At 35.6% G+C, this 22,550-nt stretch overlaps 5 protein-coding genes across 5 annotated transcripts; 3 read left to right on the top strand and 2 right to left on the bottom strand.

Moving 5' to 3' along the window:
* Positions 1–465: 465 nt before the first annotated feature.
* Positions 466–1,104, bottom strand: LOC6638051. The gene is made up of 2 exons (XM_002061105.1): positions 727–1,104; positions 466–657 (listed from the first exon to the last, which is right to left on the bottom strand). The coding sequence occupies exons 1-2, from the start codon at positions 1,102–1,104 to the stop codon at positions 466–468; spliced, it is 570 nt and encodes a 189-aa protein (XP_002061141.1).
* Positions 1,105–2,336: 1,232 nt separating this feature from the next.
* LOC6638037 lies at positions 2,337–3,098 on the top strand. Its single transcript, XM_002061104.4, has 2 exons — positions 2,337–2,735; positions 2,810–3,098. Exons 1-2 carry the CDS (start codon positions 2,355–2,357, stop codon positions 2,999–3,001), a joined length of 573 nt encoding a protein of 190 aa, XP_002061140.3. The 5' UTR covers positions 2,337–2,354; the 3' UTR covers positions 3,002–3,098.
* Positions 3,099–3,712: 614 nt separating this feature from the next.
* LOC6638036 lies at positions 3,713–4,483 on the bottom strand. Its single transcript, XM_002061103.4, has 2 exons — positions 4,085–4,483; positions 3,713–4,010 (listed from the first exon to the last, which is right to left on the bottom strand). Exons 1-2 carry the CDS (start codon positions 4,463–4,465, stop codon positions 3,795–3,797), a joined length of 597 nt encoding a protein of 198 aa, XP_002061139.3. The 5' UTR covers positions 4,466–4,483; the 3' UTR covers positions 3,713–3,794.
* A 1,096-nt stretch (positions 4,484–5,579) lies between these two features.
* Positions 5,580–6,323, top strand: LOC6638035. Its single transcript, XM_002061102.4, has 2 exons — positions 5,580–5,973; positions 6,047–6,323. The coding sequence occupies exons 1-2, from the start codon at positions 5,596–5,598 to the stop codon at positions 6,236–6,238; spliced, it is 570 nt and encodes a 189-aa protein (XP_002061138.1). The 5' UTR covers positions 5,580–5,595; the 3' UTR covers positions 6,239–6,323.
* Positions 6,324–7,180: 857 nt separating this feature from the next.
* On the top strand, positions 7,181–7,941 carry LOC111518553. The gene is made up of 2 exons (XM_023175701.2): positions 7,181–7,551; positions 7,615–7,941. Exons 1-2 carry the CDS (start codon positions 7,192–7,194, stop codon positions 7,837–7,839), a joined length of 585 nt encoding a protein of 194 aa, XP_023031469.2. The 5' UTR covers positions 7,181–7,191; the 3' UTR covers positions 7,840–7,941.
* Positions 7,942–22,550: the final 14,609 nt, after the last annotated feature.

The following is a 22,550-nucleotide window of genomic DNA, read 5'->3' as shown; positions in this document are numbered from 1 at the left end:
AAAGTTAGTTGGCAGATGTTGTTTAAAATGTGACGCACTTGGTGTATTAAAGAAAAAGTACATTTTGGCAAGTGTTTTGGTATACTGCTTTCCTTGCTGTAACTATAATTCCACTATATAATAGAGCCAAATTGACTTTGCATTTAAGGAGAAAACTTAAGCATTTAAAGGTGGTATCGTTCGTTATATATCAAAATTTGTTCAATTTCTGAGGTAAAATCTTAGTTTTGAGTGGAAATTTTCCTTAATTGACCTCTTAAGGAAACGAGGAAAAGGGGTTTCTGAACTAATAAAGCATATGTTTGTATATATATATATTTGATGAACATAGAAATCTGACAAATTTCTAGAAGGTTGCCAAAGGAACAAAATAATTTGTTGGGTATCTAAAATAAGTTTATTTGAAATAGTTCATCGTTTGCTAAGCATTCAAAGGCTATGGTCTAAATTCAATTCTTTTGCGCTTTAAATGCCATTTGCCAAGCAGTCCTCCAATTTTGCCTGGGCCTCATTTCGATCATTCGAATAGGTGCGATAGGATTCGGCATAGCAAGCATCGGCGATAATGTCGATACGGCGGAAGTCTTCGGCGATTTCACGAGCCAATTGAGCGCCATCCAGAGTTAGATCGTTGAGCGTACTGGACTTTTCGGTACCCTTTAATTGTTTAAAAGATTATATAACAATGAGGACGAGGAGTTTGAAAAATTAATCGATTACACTTACAACTTTCTCATAGCATTCGAAGGCGCTTTGGGTATCACTTTGCTGGGGATCGCATTGCAATAATGGTTCACAAATATCATACGCAGTTGCTGAAAGGTTGCTTCTGGGCTCGGAGTAAGTTTCCTCGATTAAGCTTACTCCAGATTGACGATCGGTCCAACATTTCGTATAGTCGATAGTATATTGGGTATCTATGTCCTGAAGTATGGGCAAATAGACGCCGAAGCACTCCATATTCTCTCCTGATTTTGACTGAACCATCATAAGTTCTATAAGCTTGAGATCCTCTGACATTCCTGTTGGCTTTGAAGCTATGGGAACAGCCAGAATTTCGGCAATGGAGGCCAGGACCAGAAGAGTGAATACTTTTGAATACATTTTCTATGTATGGATTGTCGAAGAGCTAACAAACTGTTATGTGTTAAATGAAACTTGTGTCCGCCTATTTATACTCAAAACAGATTCTAGAAGTGAAGGAAAATCGAACTAAAGTACTTAATAACGGATATTGCCATTTCCTTAAGTTATTTGCATTGTAAATTGTTAAGGCATTTCGGGCAAAAAGAGAAAGTTTTGCTTGGTCTAGTGGCCGGCATTTTATTTGATTCAATCAATAGCTTATCAAAGGTGATTTTATTTGAATATTCGATAAGATTTTTTAATGATTCTGCAGTCTAACTTCCGAGCAGTCAAAGTTTATTATACTCTTATACTTTCTCACTGAAAAATCGATAAAGGTTTTGCTTATCTATCTTTCTCTGGCATAGTACTTAGACACTTTTCAAGTAGTAAACGAAATATTTACGGTTCCTTTTCGTATTATTATAGTTCTTTGATACGAAATAATTGGAAATTCGCATAAGAAAATTTAGTTTTGAATTTGTTTTCAAACGGAAATTCAGTGAAAAGTCCCAGATTCCGCTTCATCACGGAAATCTCCCAGCTCCAGACGACCTCTTTGATTTATAAAATGGTCAAATTGCGATATTTCACAACGGTTTTCCAGCAAGCAAGATCTTCCACTGCATGAGTTCTGTTTATTTGATTTCAAACTTAAAAATAACGATTAATACTTAAAACTTTTTAAATTAAAAAATTGATAAAGTTACTCAAACTTTTTGTCCATTCAATACTTATCTTCCATAGCTCTAAAATTAACGACAAGAGTACCTATGATTGTACAAATGGATATAGCTATAAAGAGTCGATTTTTCATGCTGATCAAGACTATATATGTATATATACCTTATGGGGTCAAAAAGGTCTCCTTTATCTGCCTTCAAAATAAGTTAGAATCTATCAGACATAGAAAGCCATCTAAACTTTAGTGAATATTTAACAATTTGTTCAATTAACTACCAATATTGAGGCTTGACAAAATTCGGGTTAACGTTCGCAAATAGCCCAATTAATATTGATAACGATCTCGTCATAGGTAAATCGTCATTAAGTATTATAACAACCGATTAGATTTCCGTTCGGAAACGACAATATCCGCAATAACAATTGATAACCCAACTCAACGGGACATTCCCTTATAAACTTTTACAATTAGTTTCTACTATAAATAGTCAGAAGCTAGCCGTAGTTATGGCACAACAATTCGACACTCTGTGAAAGCTGGAAACATGTTCCCAAAAGTAATTACTCTTCTCGTCTTGGCCTCCATTGGCCAAATCCTGGCTGTTCCTTCGATTGATTCGAAACCAACAGGAATGTCTGAGGATCTCAAGCTAATGGAACTTATGATGTATCAGTCGAAATCGGGAGAGAATATGGAGTGCTTCTCTGTGTATTTGCCGATTCTACAAGAGGTAGACACCCAATACAAGATCGATTACACGAAATGTTGGACGGACCGTCAATCGGGAGCTATTACAATCGAGGAACGTTATTCTGAGCCCAGAAGTAACCTTTCATCTACTGCCTATGACATTTGTGGCCCACTCCTGGAATGCGAACAAAAGGACAGTGAGACGCAGAGCGTGTTTGAGTGCTACGAGAAAGTCGTAAGTTGAAAGAATTTCATATTGATTCCATTTACCTCATCGACTAATCATTGTTATTCTCATTGCTTTTCAAGGGTACCGAGAAATCCACTCCACTGAACAATCTGACTCTGGATGGCGCTCAATTGGCTCGTGAAATCGCCGAAGATTTCCGCCGTATCGACATTATCGCCGATGCTTGCTATGCCGAGTCCTATCGCACCTATTCGAATGATCGAAACGATGCCCAGGCAAAGTTGGAGGACTGCTTGGCAAATGGTATCTGAGTTGAACCCATTTAACGCTTTAGTTTTCTCTATGATTAGCAAAGTCTGAAAAAATACATTCAAAACAATCCGAAATAAAAAACTTTTAAGTTATAATAATGCAATAATCTGTTTTATAAATACGTGACTAAACTATTACTCTTTACTCTCATCAGTTTGACATTATTCATGGTTTTAGTTTTCCAAGTGTTTCCACGAATAAGAAAATGTCAGTAATTTGAATTATTTTTTAATAAATTCTTGGAATGTTATTAGACAGCACTTCGGTAAATTTGGTGGGAAGACCAATTAATTTTTTAGCCAAATGAGATCTTAGTTTTTCAAATTATTTTTATAAATTGTCTTGATATATTTCAAACCTTTTAAAATGCTGGAAGTCACCTAATATAGGCAGAGTTCTAGTTTGTTTAAAGATTACAAACAACAAATTATATGGTTTATAAATACACAAACGTCTGTCTATTAATCTTTTAATTAATTATTTATTTTCAACAAAATTAAAACAAAATATGTCTATTTATTTGCTGAGCGAAATTCATCCCTTGGAGTCCTACTGATTTTTTTTCACTAGATCAAGTCACTTAAATAATTAATAGTACTTAAATTAGCCAAATAGTCAACTGTTTTGAAATTTGGAACAATTTTGGACACCAAACCAGGTTTAAGGAATTGCAAGAGGGTCACCCAAACAAGTAGAATATTTTTGTAATATTTTAAGTATTAAGTAATGTTTATTTGCTTTTATGCATTTCGAAAAAGTTTATCGTTTGCCAACCATTTTAAAATTATACTCTTAATTAAATGGATCTTTTGTATTTGAAATGCCATTTGCCAAGCAGTCCTCCAACTTTGCCTGGGCATCGTTTCGATCATTCGAATAGGTGCGATAGGACTCGGCATAGCAAGCATCGGCGATAATGTCGATACGGCGGAAATCTTCGGCGATTTCACGAGCCAATTGAGCGCCATCCAGAGTCAGATTGTTCAGTGGAGTGGATTTCTCGGTACCCTTGAAAAGCAATGAGAATAACAATGATTAGTCGATGAGGTAAATGGAATCAATATGAAATTATTTCAACTTACGACTTTCTCGTAGCACTCAAACACGCTCTGCGTCTCACTGTCCTTTTGTTCGCATTGCAGGAGTGGGCCACAAATGTCATAGGCAGTAGATGAAAGGTTACTTCTGGGCTCAGAATAACGTTCCTCGATTGCACTAGCTCCCGATTGACGGTCCGTCCAACATTTCGTGTAATCGATCTTGTATTGGGTGTCTACCTCTTGTAGAATCGGCAAATACACAGAGAAGCACTCCATATTCTCTCCCGATTTCGACTGATACATCATAAGTTCCATTAGCTTGAGATCCTCAGACATTCCTGTTGGTTTCGAATCAATCGAAGGAACAGCCAGGATTTGGCCAATGGAGGCCAAGACGAGAAGAGTAATTACTTTTGGGAACATGTTTCCAGCTTTCACAGAGTGTCGAATTGTTGTGCCATAACTACGGCTAGCTTATGACTATTTATAGTAGAAACTAATTGTAAAAGTTTATAAGGGAATGTCCCGTTGAGTTGGGTTATCAATTGTTATTGCGGATATTGTCGTTTCCGAACGGAAATCTAATCGGTTGTCATAATACTAAATAGTTGAGCAACTTAATGACGATTTACCCATGACGAGATCGTTATCAATATTAATTGGGCTATTTTCTAACTTGGCGCAAAATTCGTCGTGCCTTTATTTATTTTTATTAAACTGAAGAAAATGTTGAATATTCGTTTATATTTACAAGGCTTTTGATGCTCATGTCTGGATTTCCTCATATGAGTCATTCAAGTATGGTAAAATAAAGCCTAATCCTTTAAGAATCGAGAGGATGAGATAATCAGAGTTTGAAAGGATACAAAAAAAAAACATTTTAAAGTCTGATTTGGAGAAATCAAATTGTATGAATTGTCTCAATGCAGGAAAAAGTACATTGAATGATATTCACCTTAAAAAAGCATCAAAATAACACAGATAAATCAATTAATTGAAAACAAATTTCCCCACATTGTTTATTACTCCAGGAAATTTCTTATCTATCTGGTCATAATTATTGATTAATTTGACAAATTGACACAAGCGATATAATAAATAGCGATCTATGAATAAGACTTTTGAAGATATCTCTAAGAATCCCCCCTAAGGGGAATTACTAGAGAGCCCTCAAATCGATGGTTCTATTTTTAGAATCGTTTAATCTATTGTTAGACCATCAAAACGTTTTCATTGATAAGCTGATAATTGTGAAGTCGACTAAAATCAAATTCGACTAGACCAACCAAGACTTTCTCTTACTGAAAAGATCGCAAACGTGATAATGGTTTCTACGAATTTCGGCTGGATTCGTACGGAATTTACGACTCTCATATATATTACGGCATTGTCGTGCATCCGTCCTTACGGACTTTAACATCTGATAACGTCTGATAACAAAAGCCAAGGCGACATTCTCTTCTGAGGTTGTTTGAATGAAATCTGTTTCAAGTATAAATAGGTGGGCATGCGTTCCATTTGACACATACGAGTTTGTTACTCCTCGAACGAAAATGTTCTCAAAAGTATTTACCTTCCTGTTGCTGGCCCTCGTTGGCTCAATTCTGGCCACTCAACGTTCCGCAGAGCCAATGGGAATGGCTGACAATCTGAAATTGATGGATCTTATGATGCGTCAGTCGAGATCGGGCGAGAATATTGAATGCTTCCCCGTATATTTGCCCATACTACAGGAAATAGACACACAATACAAGATCGATTACACGAAATGCTGGTCGGATCGTCAGTCTGGAGCAAGTGGAATCGAGGAACTCTATACAATACCCAGAGACAATCTATCATCGAATGCTAAAAACATTTGCGGACCACTGTTGGAATGTGAGCAAAAAGAAGGTAGCTCCCAGCTCGTATTTGAGTGTTACGAGAAGACTGTAAGTAGATTGACGAGAATTTTTCAATTTCCAATAATATTTAGCTTATTCGATTATTTTGAACTTTTTCAAGGGTACCGAGAAGTCCACTCCACTGAACAATCTGACTCTGGATGGCGCTCAATTGGCTCGTGAAATCGCCGAAGATTTCCGTCGTATTGACATTATCGCCGAAGCTTGTTACGGCTCTGCCTATCGCACCTACTCCAATGACCGGAACGAGGCCGAGTCAAGTCTGGAGTATTGCTTGTCAAATGGTGTTTGAATTGCATACTTTGAGCTTGAATAGTTTTTCTAACTTGGCTAAAGAATAAACAGATCCTTAAGCAAGCAAAAAAAAAAATCCTATTTTATTTAGATTTAACTTATGAATTAAAATATCATTTAATTTAAAAAAAAAAAAACAAATACTTTGTTTGTTGTATATTATGGTTGGTTGTTAAGGAAAGAACTTATATTTATAATGCCACTTTAAGTATAATACTTGCTATTTGGAAAAAAGTATATACAGTGGACCCTCGGTTAAGGAACACTGGGGAAAACGAAGTATAAGGTAAACATTTTTCTGGGAACAAAAAGGCTTGCTTAACGAACAAACTACAATAATTTACTGTGTTTGCTAATCAAGGGTTTACTGTATAGCTTCTCGACCTACTACAGCAAGCAGTTGGCAACTGAAACTTTTACTTATGTTGAATACAACAAGCTCATACAATAAAAATAATAAAATGATTTATGCTAAAAATTGAGAAGCAAACTCCTGAGCGTCTTAAAAAATATATTTGTTGAATATATAGGTATATACATTTGATGCCTATCGAAATAAAAGTCTGTCTACCACGCGTGAAGGTAGCAATTGAATATATATTGTGAAACGCCAACTTAAGTCATTCATAAATTTTAAGTAACAATTTGTTTTGCCATGACGACATAGCATTTGAGATTTTGGCCCACTTCAGAAACGATTTGCTGACTTTGATAACAATGGACAACAAATGAATTTCAAGTTGGATGGCTAATATAATTTACAACCTCAAGGCAATGCCCAACCCAGCTATCAATTCTGTTTGCCTATTTGATAGCACAGGAATACCCGATAAGCAAAGCAAAACGGGACATTACCCTTATAAATCTCAGACAACTTGCGGTATAAATAGGTAGCCAGTGTCTTTCTTTGAATCATAACTACTTTTCACTCCAACAAACAACCAACAAGAAATGTTGCCAAAAGTATTCATTGTTTGGTTTGCCTTGATTGGTGCAATTTGGGCTGAACCAACAGGAATTTCAGATAGTCCAAGACTAATGGAACTTATGTTGCGTCAATCAAAAACGGGAGAGAACATTGAATGTTTCCCTGTGTACTTGCCTATTTTGCAAGAGATTGACACACAATATAGAATCGATTATACGAAGTGTTGGAGCGATCGTCAATCTGGAGCTAGTGGAATCGAGGAACTTTATTCCGAGTCACGAAAGAATCTATCATCGTCTGCCTATGACATTTGTGGCCCACTTTTACAATGCGATCCCCAGCAGAGTGAAACGCAAAGCGTGTTTGAGTGTTACGATAAAGTTGTAAGTATTTTGAATTTCAATTTGATAATAATGATGATGCTATAACCGTTATCGTTATTGAAGGGTAGCGAGAAGTCCATTCCCCTTAACAATCTATCCCTGGATGGAGCTCAATTGGCACGTGAAATTGCCGAAGATTTTCGTCGCATTGACATTATTGCCGAGGCATGTTATGCCGAATCTTATCGCACCTATTCGAATAATCGGAATAATGAAGAGTCCAATTTAGAGGATTGCTTGGCGAATGGTCTCTCCAAGGCGGATGCAACATCATCGGTGACATTATGACTTCTGATCGATACAATAGTTCTAAAGAACTAAGCAAGTTGCCAAATAAATCTATCAACTTTGGGGATACACTTTCGATAAAAAATCCCATGCATCACTAAATTATCGATAGCTTTATAACGTGATTCGTTTATATGGCACTTTAAGTTCTTTACAACTAATGGCGTAAGTGAGTCCACAATCGTCCAATTTTTACGCCATTTCAAGTGATTTGGCCGGACAGGACTATGGGACTAGGACAAATGGCCAACATGTTGCTGCTGCTGCTGCTGCTGCTGCATGCACAACAAATTGTAAGCCACATTAAAATGTGCGCACAAGCAGGAAATTTGCAAGCGGCACATCACATCACATCACATCTTTAGCTTATATATAGAAATTGCAGTTTGCATACTAAAAAACCCCAACTAAGGACCTTGTTATCCCTACACTTGGAGAAACACTCATAAATTTTCATGATCATGATCTAATTGTAGACAAAAGGATGACACGTGCTTATAAGTTAGTTTCCTCTATGTTACTAAACTAATCCCAAAAAAAAAAGAAAAAGTTTCACTCAATAGATGTATTGTTTATTCCATTGTGGGAATGGCCTAAGGAGAATAGCCTGCGCACAGGATTAACTAGTTGGTTGAAAACTAAGATAACTTTTTTTAATTCATGTGTAGGATGGCAGTTGACGTAGCTGCTGGACAAACTCGATATGCATGCCGGGACCTCAAGCGCTTGGTGAATTATTTAAACAAATGATGGCAAAGGAACAGTCACACACACACACACATACAGATATACATATATATGTTTTACATGCATACATATTAAGAGCCACAGTTTTTCATCATCTCGAATGGCTAACTCACTCCCATTTTAGTTCCTTGCTAGATTCGCCATCGTTTGTGCTCCACCAACTGTTCCTTTTTCTGTCTCCTTGTTAGTGGCTCAACACGATGGTAATTTGTGTTTTGGTCGGCGAGGTCGAGTCAAGGAGGCCAAGAGGCCGTCTACCATACACAATTCAGCCCATCAGCCCAACAGCCCATCAGCCATGTGAAGCGACAAAACGGAAAGGCACAAGCTTCACATGGTTCCTGTTAGACGGCGTCTCCAACGACGGAAGCTGCAGCACACACAGAGCACACTGGGACGGACTCAGCTACCCAAGCCAAGAGAGAGAGAGAGAGAGAGAGAGAGAGAGAGAGAGAAGCTTTGGGAACTTATCGCATACAATGCGCATTAGCAGTGTCTACATGCGTCCGCATCAAGTTATTTCCATCCTGTCCAGCAGGATGAGGACAACGGACAGCGACAGAACCATGACCACGACAACGACGGAATGAATGAACGACAAAACGACGGCACGATGGGATGACTCGACGACTGGACGACTGGACAACTGGACGACGGTATGACGTCTGTTGCATATTTCAAATGATTTTTTTTTCTCTTTTTTTTTTTTTTTGTTTCATTTTTTTGTGCTGACCATTTTGTGTGCACTGTTGCCAGTCAACTTTAGTCCTTAGAGCATTTCTCTTGGTCTTTTATTTTGCTTTATTTTACTAAATGTCATTTTAAAATTAGGAGATCAAATTGAAGGCCAGATTTGACCAGAAATCTTATATACTTCATTTAATTTAACTCTTTCTATTTTAAGGCAACATATTTGTTCACCTAAAAATTTAGAGATCAATTGTTTTGTTTTATTGGAATGTGTAAATTGTAAAGTATGTATGTATAAAATTTGAAATAAATCCGATAAATACGTTCGGAGATATAGCTGAAATTATAAGCTCACGTCGGAGTGTAGAAATACTACAAAACATTCGACTGAAAAACCAAATTTTTCATCTTGAAGCATTCGTCGTTGTGAAGAAAAACAATATTTTTAAATCAGCTATATATTTACATATGTATTAAATATCTTTTTGTTTATTTGCGATATTGTTTTAAGTACGCGCCAGTGGAGGAGGCTGTTTTTTTTAAAAAAGAGTCTCAAGGTGTTATAGTTTCTTTATATTCTTTTTTATTCTTTTAGTTTCTTGACTAAAACATATATGTCTTTTTAGATAAATTGGTCTCTTATCCCATAGAAATTTCAATTCCAACAATTTCACTTAATGAATCAAATTATATAATGGTTTATTTTACCTCCCCTTAAGTTTTATGGGACCCTAGACTAGTGTGTATTATATGAAACTTACTGAAAAATAACAAGACTCTAACTGGAATTTCAACATGTGTTTATAAATAAATCAAAGATAAATCATAGATAGTTTTCAAACTCTTAGTTCAGTTTTGTCAATTATATTCAATTTTCTTGGATAATTGAAAAAGTTGTTGAATAACAAATTATGCACTTTCCTCATACATTAGAGCAGTCTGTCGTCGATTTTGTAGTTTCATAATAGTAAATATTAATCTAGACCAAACGAAAAATATGCGACTTGAAGATACCCAATATGAAATACTTGTTGTACTGGAAAATATAAACTGTTTAACTAAATAAAATCTATGAAATGTATTTAGAGTGGAGTTTTCTGCTAACTCAAAGAAGTTTTCTTCACTTTCTATTGTTTAGACTGCTTTAGAACTTGATATTAGGACAATTTATATGAACTTTTTATAGGCCTTAAATCATACGTAATAGACATATTTGGGATAAAAAATGAAATTATTTTCCTAGCTTTTTGTAATTCAATTGGTATGGGCAAAAAATAGGTATTTGCCAGTCATTCAATAGCTACAGAACTGTTGCATAGTCTTTCTCTGAAGGAGTATTAACTATTAACAATTGCAATTTGTGTAATTTGAGTCAATCAAAAAAGTAGCTCAAATTATATATCAACTGATTTGAGTCAACAGGACAGGATAGAAGAAGTCAAAGTGTCTGCCATGAACAGCAATTTCTCCATATGTGGCACACTCCCTTGCTGCCACACTATCATACCATTTACCATATAAAGTTATATATATATGTGTGTATATATATATATATATATATAAGTGCACCACCGCCTTCTCAATCTGCTCATTCTGCCCGGCGGCAAATTGCAAAATGGACACAATTTTTGCTGCCTTTTTTTTCCTCCCGCTCTTCCTTGAAGTTTCTTCTGCTTTTTGCTTCTTTTCGTTTTCTAGTGCATAAATATAACTGCTATTATAAATGCACACACATACACACACACACATACTCCATATGTATATGTAGGTTGAGGGGGCGTGGCATGACACGCATGCAAAATTTTGTATAGGAGAGAAAGCAGCAAACCAGTTCAAGTGCTTGGAAAAAAGTAAAGTCGTCTGGTGACTTAAGTTGTTATAAAAATGCAAATTCTTTTTTCATTTTTTTTTTACAGCTTTTGCCATTTCCTCGAGCAGCAGCAACAACAAAAACAAGAGAACAGGAAAAATTTATATCTATAGGTATACATATGTATATATATATATATATATATATATGGTATGCATCTGTATAACGATAACTATATGAAATGGTTGTAATGATTTTGTCAAATGTTTTGGTTATCTGCCAGAACCAGTAAAATCTGTGAGAAGGATGATATGGCAGGACAATTTGCACACAACACTCAAAACTATTCACACCACATAAATGAAGAATTTAAATGCAGCTTGAAAATTCTTTAAAAAAAAAACCACAAAAAACTACGCTGTCGATAGCTTTAATTGCAATAGATTATCTATCAATATGTGATTGGACTATTATTTAAGTATATTCATGACCTTTATTCGTATACAATCACTTGACCCTGCACCACATTCATTAGAAATTATCTTTGATTACATTTTAAATGTCAAAACAAATTTTTCCAAGTATCTGACATACAGCTGATCCCTATAGAGATGTTGAATGCTCGATAGCTTTAACTGCAATCGATTAGCCATCGGCATGTTATCGGACTAGTTATTACAAATTTCTTCCACTAAATTTTAAGTGTACTTTTTTTCTCATGGAGTCATTTTAGCATACCAAAATGACAGAGAATTTTGTGAATTATACAGATTGTTGAACAAAATGTATTCATTTAACTTAGCTTTTCAATGAAAATACATACAAGGTACATGGAATTGGCCCAAAGCAGTCACTTTAGCTTTCAAAGTTTTAGCATGAAAAAAAAAAAAGGAAATAAAAGAAAGAAAGTATTCCTACCCACACACGTGCGTATGTGTTGCTGTGTGTGTGTGGGAGTGTGCCTGCCATGCTGATGTACGACAGAATTATGCGATAAATGTGCATTTTTGTGACTTATTCAAATTATGTATGCGCATCGGTGTGTATCTATCTACTTGCAAAAACTGCTCCCCTTAACGTGGAATTTATGGGACAACGCCTTGGATCAGGACATGCAAAATATTATGGGGCACTAAAATATACTTCAGAATATTATATCCCCAGAACACATAACACAAATATCATAATGGCGAGAACAAGTCTCCCAAAATTTAAATGGACACAATGCGATGACTTAACAAAAATATATATTTAGAGCTTAAGCTAACTAAAGCAACTGAGCTAGGAGTAAAATTTCTTATGATGATTTCTTCTTGATGAGAAGTATGATAGAGATCCATTAAATTTATATGCTTTTTTTTATCTCATACTTGTAAATCAAGGGCCAAATTTAAACTTATAATACAAAATTTATACCATAAACTTAATACAACTTATTTCGTTTGGCATATTATGCATAATCTTTTAACTTGAATACACTGTGCAAAAAGAAAACATACAAAATTTGCAAGAACGTAGCTTTAAACCCAACGAGATCGATAGGCAGTCGCTATTTAATATCGATAAATGATGATCATACTTTGGCGGATCTTAAAAGTTGGAACCAAAAATAAAGAGTTTTTTCGCCAAGTGCATGTAAAGAAGGTGGAAAATGTCTTCAAAATTGCAAATTAGTTAACAACATAAAGCGACATACACACACATATACATATACATATTTACATTTACATATGTGAGTATGTATGATGGATAGATAGATTTGAACAGATTTGGATTTTAATTAAAACTTATGTGAGAAATGCCAACAACAAATGTTTAATAATAATAATCATAATAATCATAATAACAATAATAATGGTAAGAGGGAAATTACAAGATGAGCAGAAGAAGGATCAGATGTGAAGGAGACAAAGACATGACGAGTGTTGCATAAATTTAACTTACACTGAATGCACTCGGCACTCGGCAAATGCCATGAGGGTAGAGGGGGGAGTTGTGCATGTGGCGTGGGCAGGGTCGGCAATGTAAAACTAACGGTACTACAAAAACCATAAAACAAATTACATTCTGCCAGCGTTGACGACGCGTCGCGACGTTGAGAAAACGCATTCGCTTTTGCTGATGAGTGAGTGAGAGAGAAAGAAAAAAGAGGAAAAGAGAGAGAGAGTTGAAAATATTTTGATTATATAAACCTTGCACATTGGGCCCAATTGCCAATTTTTTTTGTTTGTACAAAGTTATAAATTTAAATGTGAAATGGTTAAAACTAATGTTTTCTTTTCTGTTAACAATACAAAATTAGTTAAAATGTGAAGTAAAAAAGTTATTAAACATTTGGTTAGAATTTTAAATCCGCTTTGGTTTTTGCTTTGTCAGTTATCTTTTAACTTAAAGCAAGTTCAACGCCGCTGCCCTCCCCTGACCATATATGTGTTTAGGTACATACATAGATGCTTCCAAAATTACGTATACGCCACATGGACAGGGGTAAGGTTAAAAGTCGCCAAAATTTCCACTCTCAAATTCTTTGCCATTGGCCCCAATGTGCCTTGTAGTTTGTCTTCAACTTCTCTTAGTCTTTTTGTTCTTATTTTTCATCTTCATTATGACCATCATTCTGTTGTTCATTATCGTATTCGACATCTCATTCTTATGGCAAATGTTGGGCAATAAAAAGCACAACATAAATGTAAGAAAACAACTAAGGAAAAATACTGTCAGCAAATGAAGAGGTTAAGGCGGTTTTAAAGTAGTTGAATATGGAACACAGACATATCCAGCATAAGTTAGGTTGGTTGGCTTTAAGTAAGTAAAAAAATCAACGAATTTTAAATGTATGATTTGGCATTGCTCTTTGTTGTTGTTATTTAAGCAATTTACCGATTCACTTCTTAGACTGGTCGATATAAACACAAATTCTTGCTTGGATAGTTTTTTTTTTTTTTTTTTTGTTTGGTTTTCATATTGCTTAATACAGTATCTTCTGATTTTTATGTCGGCTAAAGTTTGACCTTCTTTAGAAACTCGAAGCACTTCGAACTTCGTGTATATCCCGTATGTAAAACAGGGTACTGAAAAGTCAAAAGAGCAAAGACAACAACAACCGAATAATAATGCATAAATTGTGGCAAGTTGTATGTAAACTGTCTCTCTCTCTCCCCCACATTTCACACACACTGTCTCAAGAGAAGGAACACAGTGAGAAAGAAGAGTGAGAAATGGAGGCAGAAACATCTTGCTAGCGCAATAGATTAAAAATACGAAAACATGCAAAGATTTTTCCGCTTTTCTTACTTTTTTTTTTTGTTAAATTATATCCTCCTGTTGCCATTCCCTTTCCTTCGTATGTATCTATCTCGCTCTCGTTTTCGCTTTGTATATACATACATATATTTGTGTATCTGAGTGTGGCAATTAAAGACATATAAAAAGCAAGCACATCCATATGGCTGCCTCAACTCTCTTGCTTCTGGTCCTGCATCAATCTTTTTCCCAGAAATTTCTACTTAAACTCAAAAGCTACAAAATGGAAAATTACATTTTTCGTTTTTTGCCCAGGAACATTAATGGGTCAGAGGGTCAGCTTTAAAAGCCACACACACACACACACACAGCACACATATACATATATACACCGACACGCTGAAAGCGTAATTCAATTCAATTTTCATTCAATTCAATTAGACGAAGAGGATTTAATTGAAATGCCGTCGCCACAGAAAAGCACAAAACAAAAAATCGAAACAACAAAAATAATAAAAAAAAATCTATATACATATATACAAAATCTATCCTTATAAGCTAATAACGAAGTTTCAATGCTCTTTATTATTGGATTGCTGGAATTCTACTACATTAGAGCAACTTCTAAACCCAAAAACCTTCTTAACGTTAGTCTCATCTTGGATTCACTTGCCTTTATGGTTATATTTGAATATAAAATTGAGATTTCAAACAGATATAATTAGTTTCCTTAGTCCATTTTCAATTTTGATTATGCCCTTAGAGAAAGTTAGGGAGTAAAGCCAACTTTTCAATGCCTCAGCATAAAATCATATCGAAACATGGTTGTTGGTGTTAGTGTCGCTATTGTTGTTGTTGTTGTTGGTGTTGTTGGTGTTGTTGGTGGTGGTGGCCCAAATTGATGTCAATTGATATTGATAATCCATGCATTATGAGCGGATAAACAAAGTTAATTGAATCAAAGACGACGCCAGCAATGAGGGAGAAACAAAATGCTCATAAATACCTTTTTAAGCAATTTCACCTCCAACTCAATTCAATACTAAAAAAAAAAAACCCCACAACCATAAAAAGAATGATGTGTAAGTAATTAGTATGAGTTAACTTACCGAGTACTTAACTTGAGTGGTTTTTAAAGCCACTGTAAATGTACATATATATGTATACATTTGGATGAAGGGTCATCTAATATATGAGTTTTTATGTATTACAAATTCTAAAAGTCAAATACATAGGTCTCAACACATACTAGTCCCCAAAGAATACCACTAAATTAGATAAAATTACATTAAAAATCGCCTTTCTAGAGTTTTTTTTTTTAAGGCTATTCCCACATGACAGCAAAATCTATCCAATCGCCATATACCATATTCCTATTCCAAAATTTTGTTATTTATTTCTCATTCTCAGGGTTGTATTAACTTTGATTTAAATATAATATAGTCGCTTTACTTTTTATATCCTATTCCAAAATTTCCCTATTCAATTCATCATCTACGGCAAATGTTTCTATCTCACATCAGGTTTTATTTACTTTCGATTTCCATACAGCAGCATCTACATGAATAGAACTGAAACAGAAGTTACCCATTGATATGTGAAAGAAAAGCCTACACATTTTGAGTGGGTCTAAAAAGAATTCCCACATGAATAGGTAAGCAGATGGCCAAAAACCGTATATCTCATCCATTTGTTCTTTTTTATTGTTAAGTAAACCCTTTTTTTTTTAAATTAATTATTCATTTTTTGTAGTTTTCCTAATAAAACATAACTTGGACGACTTTGGGATGATGTTGGATGATGCCAGTGGGATTCGTATGTTTCACTTGCAATGTTATTCCCAATCCTTTGTTGTAGATGTGTGGTGTGGGATTTGGCTACTACAGTCTATTCAATTATGCATACTAAGTAAATGATAAAAATATGTTAGTCACTCAGTTAGTTTGTGGTTGTTTCTCTTATTAAGTTAAGAATTCCATAATAAATAAGAAGCGTCAATTTGAAGTTAAAGCATTTGATGGTACAACATTTTTTTGATTACCAAAATTTGTTGTTTGCTTTTTGCATTTGCCGCTGCTTACCATTATTTCATTGTATTTCTGCCTATGTATATTTATGTATGTATGTATGTTCAACTTTTTCAGTTGTCTATAAATTGGAGAAGGAGTGGGGTAAGAGGGGGGTTGGTGGGTGGGTGTTGCTGATGGTGTTGCTCTGGGGCTGGTGCTGCGGGTTAGACTTGCCACCTGCCAAGGCGTCAAAATTATAAAGTTTCGACTGTGCTTCAACAACAATTTTGCAAGTTTCTTGATGCTTGAAATGAACAATAGTTTTTAAAATGCCACACACACACACACACACACCCACCCACACAAAAACACATTTTGATGGTGGCAGTTGAAAGGCTAGATGTGCCACCAGCTGAGTGGCTTGGTGAGGGAATGAATGGGGTGGGGGAGGGGGGTTAGTGCACAGTTTTATGAGCTTGGCAAAAAGTTAGCTCTAACAATTATTTTTTGTCGGGGCAAAACGCAAAAATACGAAAAATCTACATGACACTGAATGAGTTTTCAAAGTTTTTCAAGATAGAGAAAGAGAGATACTATAAACTGAGAGGGGTAGAGAGAGAGAGAGAGAGTGACAAATACTTACAGTTTTGTATATATGTTTTTTTTTTGTTTTGTTGTAAATGTGTGAGTCTAATGTGCAATTCGTTTCGAGAAGAAACGTAGAAGCAGTTGATACTATAGCCAAATGCACTGTCAAATCACACACACATATTCACTCTCCTTCTCTCCCTCTCTCTCTTACACACTCAAACTCACACACACACACACATTTTGTCATTTGGTTTTTTGCTAGGGCCAGAGGAAACGGAAAGAAATCAGGCACTTCCCTAACTCACATGGTTCCTAGTTCTCCTGCTGCTGCTGCTGACCACATGCCAGTTAATCTACACTGGGAGAAAAATCCAAATCGAGCAACCAAAAAATTAAACATCCATCAAAACGATTGCTCTTTCGATTACTTACACACTAATTGAAAATTGGAAATTTTGATGAGTTTTTTGCAATTCTAGTATTCACGTAATTGATTTGTGTGTGTTGGGGCAGTGTGAAGCCTTTACTTCCCTTTCACTCTTTTGCCATGTGTCTGTCTCTTTCTGTGTAGTTGTCTGCTCGTTTTAAAAAACTTTGCGCAATTGTAATTATTTTTCGATTTGCATGCTGCAGTTTTTGCACTTGTGCTAGCCCAAACTTTTACAACAATAAAACTGGCACTTTCAGCTGCCACTCTCAGCAGCATCCACCCCCGCCCTACCCCTCGACACTCCATTTGGAAAAAAACCACTTCATTCGCAAGCGTTCTTCTTCCCCTCACAGTCCCCCTTTTAATCACCAGTGGACAATAAGGCAAATGCCTGAACAAATGTTTGTTCGCTTTGTTCGCTTAATTACAAAAATTGCAAAAAGCTTCAAATAATTTTGATCAGCTTGATAGAAGTATCAAGAGAAATGGGGATGAGCATTCTCATATGGGGACCAAATTGAAGACTGATGAAACTTGTCTCCGCAATGCGTATGTGTGTGTGTGTGTGTGTGCAACTTTACACGCAGTTGTTACATTGTTCACCAATGAATGCGCAGGAGTTAGAGATAGTAGTAGGAGCAATAGGAAGATGTGAGAGTGGGTCAAAGTTGCCTGTCAAGTGTTGTGGTATTTGTGGTCATCTGCAAGTCCAGCAGATGGCTGAATGCTAGAGAATGTGACTATAACATCATCATCATCATTATTATCACCATCATCAGCACCAGCAACATTGGCCAACTTCATGTTGAGAGCCCATGGAGAGGAAGTGCGAAATGGGTTGAAGGCAAATGTAGAAGAAAGAAAATAAAAGCAAAGGCCCCAAAAATATGTTTCCAAGCTCAGGCTTCTTTTGGCCAACTCTTTACTTTTTAATCTTCGCTTTAAATTATCAAGCAATATACATTTTTTCTATTTTATATTTCAGCAAGGAATTAATTTACAAATGATGGATGGTCTTTCGGATCCCTAGGGGTCTAAAGTATTAAGTATAAAGTATTTACACAAAATATCTGATTTGAAGGATATTACTGCTAATGTCCCATGTATATCATATTGTATTGCCGATTGTCCATTCCCGGATAGAAAAAAACACTTTTTTGCGCCTCTTCGTTTCTGGTTATCTATTTGTTTTTAACAACATTTTGGTTCACATATCAACACTTTTAAATCCATCAGACACACTTAGACACACTTCAGATTCCAACACATTCACACACACAAATACATATAGACGATGACGTCAATTGTTAAACATTTTTGGCCAAATTACGGGAAAAAAAAGACAAATAAAATGCCAACAAACAAATTGACAGAAAGTGCAATAGCAATTTGCTGTCAGCGTCGCTGTCGACGTAGACGTCGCAATGCGCGCGCGTCGCTGCTTAACGTGACTGGCAAATAGCATTGCCTACTTTTTGGGGCCAAGCGTTCAGTGTGCGTTTGAGTTTTGCAATTAAAGCAAATGAAAGAAAACCAACCACAACAAAAGCCACACGAAAGAAGCAACACAAAAAAATACGAAAAAAAAGTGTCACAGACATCTACTATTTGAAATCAAAATAGTGTGGAAAAAACCGGTCGTCTACAACCCGACTTTGTAATGCTCTCCCTCTAAATGACTAAAAGGTTATTTCATAGTGGAAAATTCTATGAAAACTTTTGATTTAACAAAAAAAAAAAAAAACAAAAACAAAAAATCATGCATAAAGATATTGTTTGTTTGGCCATAGGGGAACCTGTGGTTAGTTGGTTCGGTGAGTTATCCTTTGTTCCGTTGGGGCAAGAGAGTGAAAATTTAATACTCTCTTTTTTCACAATTTCTAAACTGTCGTTTGTCCCACTATCCCATAAGTGTGTGGGTATGTGTCCGTGTATGCAGCGATGCGGCGGTCTCTGTAAAAATTGTTCTATTCCCGTTTTCATTTATGCAACATTGCAACAGCACCAACAGCAGCAGCATAAAAACGAAGCAGCAGCAGCAAAGGCAAAAAAAAAAAAAAAAAAATAAAACAGTCTGCGTTTTTTTAAAATTAAAAAACCTGGAAAAATATGCGCGCTGCGTTGCAGCGCTGTTTCTTGCCACTGCCGCTGCTGCTGTTGCTGTTGCTGCTTCTGTTGCTGGTGTGGTTGCCAGCAACAACAGCAACAACTGCGACTTGCAGCTGCTGAGTTGCAATTTTTATGACATTTCATTTGCATGCAGCCGCGCTGTGTGTGTGTCTGTGTCTGTATATGTGTGGAGTGAGAAGGCGGGGCAAAAGGCAGCAAAAAGAAATTAAACACAACAGCATCAAGGGATCCAGTGTGGTTGAAAGGGGTCTGGGTTGCGAATGGGTTGGGAGTCATAGTGGGAAAAGGCATTGCCTTGCCATTTTGGTATGCACACAGAATTGTTAACAATATGCCATCAGCCCAACGCATCTTGTGTGGGCGTGGCCGTATGACTTTGCCCTTCTTCTACTTTTATGTCTTCCTTACTTTCCCATGCACTCTGTACTTCGATCCAAGTCCAGGGTAAGAGGCAACTGCATGAATAAATGTAGTGTAAGGTAAAGTACTTTGATTTTTTTTTTAAAGCGTTTCATAATCACTATACAAAAGTAAAGACTGTACTTATATAACGAAAAGTCTGTAGGTATGATCATTTAATAAACAAAATTTACTAAACAAAAGTATTTAATTTCATAAAGAGTATACGCAAATCATTAATAATTTCCACTGGCTAATTCTCTTTTTATGTTTATTTTTTCTCTCTTTTGGCTTGTACATTTTTGGTTTACTCTTTGTGTTGTTGCTGCTGTTGTTGTTTTGGCAAAATTAATTCAGTTTTGTGCAATTAGATTTGATGCGTTGCATTTTAAATTAATTGGGCAGCTGCGTTAATTGGCAACAATCTGATGTCCCTTTGGCCGAGTTGAGTGCCAAATTGCTACAGTGTCCTGCAATTTAAATTGTAGCCATCATTTTTCAGATCTTATAAATATGACAAATGAGGAATTTAACTTTAATTAATCATATGCACATTCGCATGAACTTTTACCCTTACATGACATTTCTAGTGATGGACCAAAAAATTGCGTTAACTGTTCATTCGATCAGATTGAACCTACTTTTTGACAAGAATATACAAATATATATACAAATATATACTTACAACAATTCGAGCTTTTATTGCAGTTAAGCAAAATTTTGAAACAGCCTCGTGTATTATTGTAAATCAATTAATCGAGACACGAGATTAAGTTTGTCTTGAATTTAAGACAAATGAGAAAGAAATTAACTTTGGCTAAGTCAAAGCTTAGCGCGGGTCATTTTAAAATCATTTATTTCCTGAAACTTTATAAGATTTTTCTGCAGTCTTTAGTGGATAAGTTGTCTAGTGTATGGATGTATAGTATTTAATATAGGCACACTGATGATTTAAAAATAAATCCACTAAAATTAAAAAGACTTTTCTGCAATAAGCCTACTTTAATAAGATTTTTCTATAGGTCTATTGATTTTTTTCCGATCGCTTAAGTTAGGCAATCATAAGATTAAATACCAAGATTTAAATCAAGTAGCTTTCTATGCGAATTTGCTTTCGATTTACGTTTGAAAACGACGCGGAAACGAAAAACGGCCTGATTTAACGATGTAATTAAAGTGTTCTATTTAAAAAAATTATTGAATTTGATTGATTTTACCATCACTTCAACACATGAAAGCTTATGGCTCAGATGGCTAATTGCCTGATGATGCCTTGGCAACACTCAACTAATACGTCACCTGCTCGACTTTGACATTCTCTGTTTCTGTAAAAACAAATCGGAAAAATCCAATGTTATATTCTACCTCAACTCATTTTCCATTTTTTCAGTTTTTTGTTTTTAGTTCCTTCTAATACTTTTTTCTCTTTCAATGAGAGTAAAGTGAAATCTAAGTACGCTATCCGTATGCAAAACATCTTCTGTTGTATGTGTGGTGTGTGTATCTGTCTGTGTGAGTGGAATGCTATACGAGTGAGTGGTTCACTTCACACATACTTGCTAATTAGACTTCGCTTGTGGTTTTCTCTTACAAAATAACATAAATACTTTGCTGCTACTCACTTGCTCTAACATTTCGCATTCGTGTCATCCTTAATCCATTCTTTTTTGTTCATGTGTACGTACATATGTATGTAAGTATTTGTGTGTATTTCCATGCCAACTATACCCCCTTAACCACAACAGACCGCACCTGTTAACCACATTTGCCCTAGACATTCATGTGGTTTGCGGCAACAGAAGAAAGGCAAAACAAAAAAAAAAAATACCATTAAACTAATCCTGGAGAGAGATGTAACGTAACGACGACGATGAAATAAATTTGTCATGGTGAATGAAACTAACTCATTTGAGGTGATTGGAAAAACCATTCAATGGAAAAAAAATGTTAAAAAAATTGTTCTCTCATCAGCTGATTTCACTGGACCAGTAAAATAATTGAGAATTATAACTAAATGAAGTTATTCAAAACAGTTTGCTTGGAAATGCAATTTCATTTAATAATGTCTGCTAGGTTATTTTGTAGTTTTCTTGTTTCATTCGATAATATTCATTAATCATTTAAGTAGTTATAATCACTTGCTGCATGTACTTTAGAAATATTTTAATCATTTAATTTCTGTATACACTAATTACCATTCATTTGGCTTGGCATTCATTAAGATTTGTCTTTTGCCCAAACTCTCTAACTTCCACACACACACACACACACACACACACTTACACACAATTTTATACATTGGCATTCAGTCACTTTGCCTTGCGGCAGTTGCTTTGATTTTGTGTACTTTCCCTTTTTGGCTTTTTCGTGATTCGCTTCTTTCTTGTTGTTCTTGTTTTTTTTTTGTTGTGTTTTTTAGTTGCTTTGTTGTTTGCATTTGGAATTTGACGAAGCCTCTTGCAGCTGTGCCTCCAACCAGACGCCTTGATTGATGGTATGGCCCCTCCGCTGCCTCACTCCTTCCCTTTTGGCCAAACACCCCCAACACATACATACAAGGTTATACTTGACTCCTATTGCAAACCTATTGACAAGCCGCGGGGCGTGTGACTTGTGTTTATGTTTATTATTCCTGTTTGACAATCTCTGCATAAAACAGACC

This window comes from Drosophila willistoni (genome assembly GCF_018902025.1).
Source record: "Drosophila willistoni isolate 14030-0811.24 chromosome XL unlocalized genomic scaffold, UCI_dwil_1.1 Seg141, whole genome shotgun sequence".
Taxonomy (NCBI): Eukaryota; Metazoa; Arthropoda; class Insecta; order Diptera; family Drosophilidae; genus Drosophila; species Drosophila willistoni.
Note: the sequence above shows the minus strand (reverse complement) of the source record. Positions and strands in the feature narration are given on the sequence as shown.

Coding starts and splice junctions, on each gene's coding strand:
- LOC6638051 (XM_002061105.1), bottom strand. CDS start 1,104: ATGTATTCAAAAGTATTCACTCTTCTGGTCCTGGCCTCCATTGCCGAA. Junction 658..726: donor TCGAATGCTATGAGAAAGTT/GTAAGTGTAATC, acceptor AAACAATTAAAG/GGTACCGAAAAGTCCAGTAC.
- LOC6638037 (XM_002061104.4), top strand. CDS start 2,355: ATGTTCCCAAAAGTAATTACTCTTCTCGTCTTGGCCTCCATTGGCCAA. Junction 2,736..2,809: donor TTGAGTGCTACGAGAAAGTC/GTAAGTTGAAAG, acceptor TTGCTTTTCAAG/GGTACCGAGAAATCCACTCC.
- LOC6638036 (XM_002061103.4), bottom strand. CDS start 4,465: ATGTTCCCAAAAGTAATTACTCTTCTCGTCTTGGCCTCCATTGGCCAA. Junction 4,011..4,084: donor TTGAGTGCTACGAGAAAGTC/GTAAGTTGAAAT, acceptor TTGCTTTTCAAG/GGTACCGAGAAATCCACTCC.
- LOC6638035 (XM_002061102.4), top strand. CDS start 5,596: ATGTTCTCAAAAGTATTTACCTTCCTGTTGCTGGCCCTCGTTGGCTCA. Junction 5,974..6,046: donor TTGAGTGTTACGAGAAGACT/GTAAGTAGATTG, acceptor AACTTTTTCAAG/GGTACCGAGAAGTCCACTCC.
- LOC111518553 (XM_023175701.2), top strand. CDS start 7,192: ATGTTGCCAAAAGTATTCATTGTTTGGTTTGCCTTGATTGGTGCAATT. Junction 7,552..7,614: donor TTGAGTGTTACGATAAAGTT/GTAAGTATTTTG, acceptor TCGTTATTGAAG/GGTAGCGAGAAGTCCATTCC.